The sequence below is a fragment of the Mustela putorius genome, unplaced genomic scaffold (assembly GCF_011764305.1).
Source record: "Mustela putorius furo isolate JIRA1106 unplaced genomic scaffold, ASM1176430v1.1 tig00000238_pilon_pilon_pilon, whole genome shotgun sequence".
NCBI lineage: Eukaryota > Metazoa > Chordata > Mammalia > Carnivora > Mustelidae > Mustela > Mustela putorius.
In genome coordinates this window covers 475689-481688 of record NW_025421324.1, presented here as the reverse complement: position 1 = coordinate 481688, position 6000 = coordinate 475689, and the positions used below count along the sequence as shown (strand labels likewise).

Genomic DNA, 6000 nt, shown 5'->3' with positions numbered 1-6000 from the left:
AAGCCCTGATGAAAACCTGAGTTTTAATACATGTAGAACACATATGTGATGAGCACTGGGTGTTATATGCAACTAATTAATTGTTGAACACTACATCAAAAACTAATAATGTACTTACTATATGTTGGCTAACTGAATATAATAAGAAAAGAAGAGAGAAAAAAAGAACACATACTTGATATGTTGATGTATTTTTGTCCTACTTTTGAAGGGACTCTGGATTTTTAGCTTGTTCAGGATACTTTATATGGCTTCACCCAGCAACTACTCCATTGCTCCTGTTATTGAATTTCTCCTCATCTGCTTCCCTAACTACCAGAGTTGGCAGCACTGGCTGTCCCTGCCCCTCAGCCTCCTCTTCCTCCTGGCCATGGGGGCCAACGCCACCCTGCTGATCACCATCTGGCTGGAGGCCTCTCTTCATGAGCCCATGTACTACCTGCTCAGCCTCCTCTCCCTGCTGGATATCGTGCTCTGCCTGACGGTCATCCCCAAGGTCCTGGCCATCTTCTGGTTTGATCTCAGGTCCATCAGCTTTTCAGCCTGCTTCCTCCAGATGTTCATCATGAATTGCTTCCTTGCCATGGAGTCCTGCATATTCATGGTCATGGCCTATGACCGTTATGTGGCCATCTGCCACCCACTGCGATACCCATCCATCATCACTGACCAATTTGTGGTTAGAGCTACCATATTTGTTGTGGCCCGGAATGGCTTCATTTTTCTTCCTGTTCCAGTTCTTTCTTCTAGGCTCAGATACTGTGCAGAGAACATCATCAAGAACTGTATCTGCCCTAACCTGTCTGTGTCCAAACTCTCCTGTGATGACATCACCTTCAACCGGCTCTACCAGTTTGTGGCAGGCTGGACCCTTCTGGGCTCAGACCTCATCCTTATTGTTCTGTCCTACTCCTTCATCCTGAAAGCTGTGCTAAGGATCAAAGCTGAGGGTGCTGCAGCCAAGGCCCTGAGCACATGTGGTTCCCACTTTATTCTCATCCTCTTCTTCAGCACAGTCCTGCTCGTTCTGGTCATCACTAACGTGGCCAGGAAGAAGATTCCCCCAGATGTCCCCATCCTGCTCAACATCCTGCACCACCTCATCCCCCCAGCTCTGAACCCCATTGTTTATGGTGTGAGAACCAAGGAGATCAAACAGGGAATCCAGAAGCTTCTGAGAAGGTTGTAAGAGGTAAAATGGATCAGATCCACCTTTGGAAATGTTAGTAGAATTCAGGAATTATTTTTATGTTGGAAAGGAAATTTTACTTTTTAATCCCAGAATGGATTCTGATTCTTTTTATCTCAGACAACAATGAAAAGATTCTGTGAATCCTTGTTTCCTCCTGCTTCAAAGGAAACCTTCTTTCCTGGATTCTGTGGTGACTTGCAAATTTGCCCTGACTGACTCCTTATCTGAGGGTCTTGCCAAGCCTTAGCCAAGTGGAGCTGGGTTGGAGTGGGAGTGTTCGGCCCCAAAGAAACAAACTTTATAGTTAAAGAAATCTGCCTGTCCCGATTTGCAAAGAACACAGATGACTCTTCTGCCTCCTGTTTCAGACATGGCTTTTGTGTTGTGAGGGGTTGATTGGGCTGAAGTAAGGACATTCAATCAGAATTTTGGTCTTTGGCATTGAGTGCTTTATTGTGAATATCCCTGACTCTCTTTGTTGGCACCCGTGGCAGATGTGTCATCTCCTGGCTCCTCAGATCCTTAATAGGGGTTGACCCTAATAAGCTTTTCCATTTGTGCAACTTCCCTGGGAGCATCTTCTCCTACTCACCCTCCCTCCTTCCTTCCCTTCCTCCTTTCCTTGTTTCTTTCCCTTTTCTTTCCTTCCTTCCTTCTGTCCATCCTCTCTCTCTATCTCTCCCCGCTCTTTCTCTTTCTTTTCCTTCCTTCCTTCCTTCCTTCTTTCTGTCCATCCTCTCTCTCTCTCTATCTCTCCCACTCTCTCTTTTTTTTTCCTTCCTTCCTTCCTAAGATTTTTTGTTCAGATTTTTATTTGTAGAGGAGGTAGAAAATTTTTTTAGGATTTTTTTTGCGGGGGAGGGGAAGACTTGTATTGTTTGAAGTGTCTTATGTTCTTTACCTCATTATCTTCATGACTCTGTAATCCTCACTTTATCCCATATACCTCCTACAAGGAACTTAGAATGCTACATCACATTTCAGACACCATCCCTCTCCAACTATGACCTGTGCATCCTAGGCACAACTCAGCTGTCCAGTTCATTCCTTCTATTGCCATATTTGCTTCGACCTTCAGCCTGGGCTGGTATAGCTGTTGACAGTTTTTCCAGGATGACATAGAAGCTCCAGACTCTGATTTTCATGAATAAATGTGTTCCGCTATTTTGCTATCCCCTTCATGATATCACATGTTAGTCCAATGTTTCCAAGGAACATTTTATAATAACTACCTGTCTCTTTTGTGGATGAAAATTAAGAGTTTGTAGTCTGTTATTTTACCAAGCATCATTTGAAGAACATTCCCATTGGACTATCCTACTTTCTTTTGTGTCAAAACTTTTCTTGGGGTGCCTGGGTGGCTCATTCAGCTAAGTCATGATCCCAAGGTCCTGGGATTGAGCCCTGCATTGGGTTTCCTGCTTCTCCCTCTCTCTCTACCACTCTCCCTTGTTGTTCTCTGTTTCTCTATCTCTCTCTGTCAAATAAACAAATAAAATCTTAAAAAAAAACAGAAGAAAAATGAAACAAAAATATTTTCTTTGATGAATGACTTATATTTAAACTTAATATTTCTGTACTATTTTAAAAAGTTATATATTTTGCAGCAGTGATCCTCTTTTCTTCCTTAGAGACCTCTATTTTTGGTTCTAACAGACTTTCAGACTTATCTCAAACTTTGTTTCCCCTACTGAGCTAAAGCAAACTGCTCACTTTTCCCTGAACATCCCCTTTTTGTGTTTGCTGTCTGTCTTTAATCATTTGACCCTTTCAAGACGAACCTTCATTTACTAGTATCATTACTGCTGAACTCCATATTTCCCATGAGGCTGAAGTCAAGCAGCACTTTGCACAAGGGGGACTTCTTTTAATGACTCTCACCTGGAATCGCTACTCTAGCATCTTTAGTATCTATATGCCTTTCTCTGATGGTGTCATGAGTTTCTTTTTGGTTGAGAGACTATTTTATTCATCTTTTTATTCTGCATGTTTAATTTTATGCTTCCTTATGTAGAAGACTTTAGAATAAAGATATATCAAATAGGGTGGAACATTTTATTAGTGCATATCTTGTCCCTCCTGTCCTTTGAAAACTACTAAGGAACAATGATCAAATCTTACTGTAATATGTGTTTTTATAGTACCTAATACAGAGACTATTTTTAGCCAACAATAAATGGAATTTATATGAAGAATCACCCTCAGGTTGGAATAATCAGAGTAATTGGGATTTGATTCTTAGATAGACCAATCTGGCCAAATTTGCCAATTCAGGTTTTATGAGCTTTGGCTAAACTTCTTTACCTTGAAAATGGTGATAATGATCCTTATCTCTTACCATTGTCTTGAAGAGTAAATAGACTAAGTATGAAAAATTTTTCTCAGTACCTTGAATGTACATACCTTAGTTACATAGACATTAAATGAAGTGTTATTATTATTTTCCTAAGCACACTGCTTTCCCCGCTGCCCTCTGAGTATGAGGCAGGTTATTGTTTCACACCTCATTTTCCTTGAAGTAACAGATATTTGTGTCATTTTGTCTTCCTCTAGCTCTATAGTCATTTTATTACTAATACATTTCCTTGAGAAATCTTTTATATATGTGATGGTTACTTTTGAAACTCCAAACTATTTGGTGCTCCATAAATCTGTCAGTCAGGAATATTCTATTCATATCTATTTTAATCTGGGTATGCCAATAGGCTACCTACAAGTGTACCTTCTGGAACTGCAAAGGTCGCCATGGGTGATACATGGCTATGAAACCATCTAGTGCTCACCTCCTTTGAGGCTCTCTGGCTTCCAATGTCACCTGTCCCCCAAAGCTGCCTCCATGTTTCCATCTGGGACAGTGAAGGGGGAAAGGCTCTGGCACACCGGTCATGAAACAGCAGTCTGCTTTCATCACACCCAGACAGCTGTTGTAGTACATTATCTTACTGACTTGCGGCCACATGGTATGCAGATACTTGATTGCTTTGCAAACTCAGGGCAGTAGAAAGGAATATCACTCTCAGTTTACCTGTAAAGTAACCAAAGAAATAAACAGAGCCTAAATTCTGTACCACTTATTTTCTACAGGTTCCACGGAGTTCTTACTTTAGTCCAATTCCCCTTTTCTAGGCTATAAGGCTCCTGCAATTTCTCTCAGAACCAGCTATGACTTGGCACTTCATCTGAGAAAAGCTGCAAAGCTATGATTCTCTGCTTTGGAATTGTTCTCAGTAGAAAAGAGTGATGGTATCATTCTTTGGTCTCATCACCATTGTTTGTATGCCTTTCTCTTTTCTGTTATGATTTCATCTGTGTGTATTATATTTCCTAATTTAGACTCTTCCTGAGTGAGGGCTTCTGGTTCTGGCACATGGATGCTACATAAACCAGATGGTAACAGGAATCTGGGAACTTCCCTTCTGTGCAGGAAGAGGTGGCAGGGTTAGAAGAATAAAGTAGAGCAGCATTACCTCAGTCCTAGGCAATAATCAGGGGCAGTGGTAGCATAGCTAGTGAGGTGAGGGTAATAGCAAACCCAAGATTCCCTTTGGAAGACATAGAGACAAATTCAAAGCAAAAGAGGCAGTGTCTTACCCAGCTATGTCCCATCATCTGAAATGTGATGACAAACCCAGTCATGGGACTCAGACCTTGTGGAAGTGAGAAAGAGAGAACCGTGTCCAGCCTCTTCTCCAACTCCCTCACTCCTATTTCTGGTACCTCGAAGTTTTCCACAGCATTTCCCCTTTACTGCTGTGTATACTCAGATGAAGCCTATACTCATCAATAAGTTAGGCTTTCATGTTCTTATCATGCCCTCTCATTAATAATAATTTTTGAAGTGTCCATTTAATTGGCTATTTCCAATTAAGCCACTGCACTGTGGGTAATAGAGGAAATGATATGTCCATAACATGCTAGTTGCACGGCCCATTTTTGTACATTGGCCATAATGAGATGACCCTAGTTTAAGGATAATATTAAACTCTCATTTAATCATAATTTTTCTAAGAGTACACTTAAGACCTGAAATAAATATCTCTCTGTTCTAAGTCTAGAAATATTTGTTTTTCAAATGTATGTGCTCTTTATTTAGAAGCACCCTTCTCCCAAAAGATTTCCTCAACTCTCTCCTTGTTCACTGCTATTCCTATATTAGATTTTTCTTCTCTGTTTTCTCTGCTTTCTTCTCTGCCTCCTCTCCTGAGAATATGGACCTTAGGCTCTATGTTCAGATGGCTAAAATAGTTTTAACCTCTGTGGGCTGTGGGGAGGGAAGAGACAGGATGGGCCGTAGGGCCTTAAAAAATAGCCTCTGGAGCCTCTGAAGGGCTTGGCCGGGTGGTGCAGTAAATAGTCATAAATAACAGCAGTAGAGTACAGCCTCCTCAAGCTGATAGGTCTGGTTTGGAGGCAGGAAAATCGTGAAGATACAAATGACACAGCATGTTGGCCTCCAGGTATTCAGTATTCAATACGAGCAGGGAGAAGGAATTCTTCTGGTAGAATTGTAGCAGGCCTGGTGCTACAGATTCCAGTTCTATCAAGTGGTCTGAATCTGGTGCATCACTGCTTTGAACCTAAGATCAAGACCTGAACTGAGATAGAGAGTTGGATGCTTACCTGACTGAGCCACCCATGTGCCCCCGTATCATTGCTTTTATTTAGGAGCAAATTTTTTCTAGTATAAGCTATACCCTTCCCATTTAGAAAAGCTGAGATCAGGGTGAGTGCTCTTGAATTAAATCTATATCTTCATTATTGCTTATGGCAGCTAGAGGCCCAGAGTTGATTTCCTCAACTGCAATCCT

General features: G+C 41.4%; 1 protein-coding gene across 1 annotated transcript; it reads left to right on the top strand.

Annotated features, from left to right (window-relative positions):
• Positions 1–235: 235 nt before the first annotated feature.
• Positions 236–1189, top strand: LOC101670630 (olfactory receptor 56A4-like). The gene has a single exon (XM_045078267.1). The coding sequence runs from the start codon at positions 248–250 to the stop codon at positions 1187–1189; it is 942 nt and encodes a 313-aa protein (XP_044934202.1). The 5' UTR covers positions 236–247.
• Positions 1190–6000: the final 4811 nt, after the last annotated feature.

Coding starts and splice junctions, on each gene's coding strand:
- LOC101670630 (XM_045078267.1), top strand. CDS start 248: ATGGCTTCACCCAGCAACTACTCCATTGCTCCTGTTATTGAATTTCTC.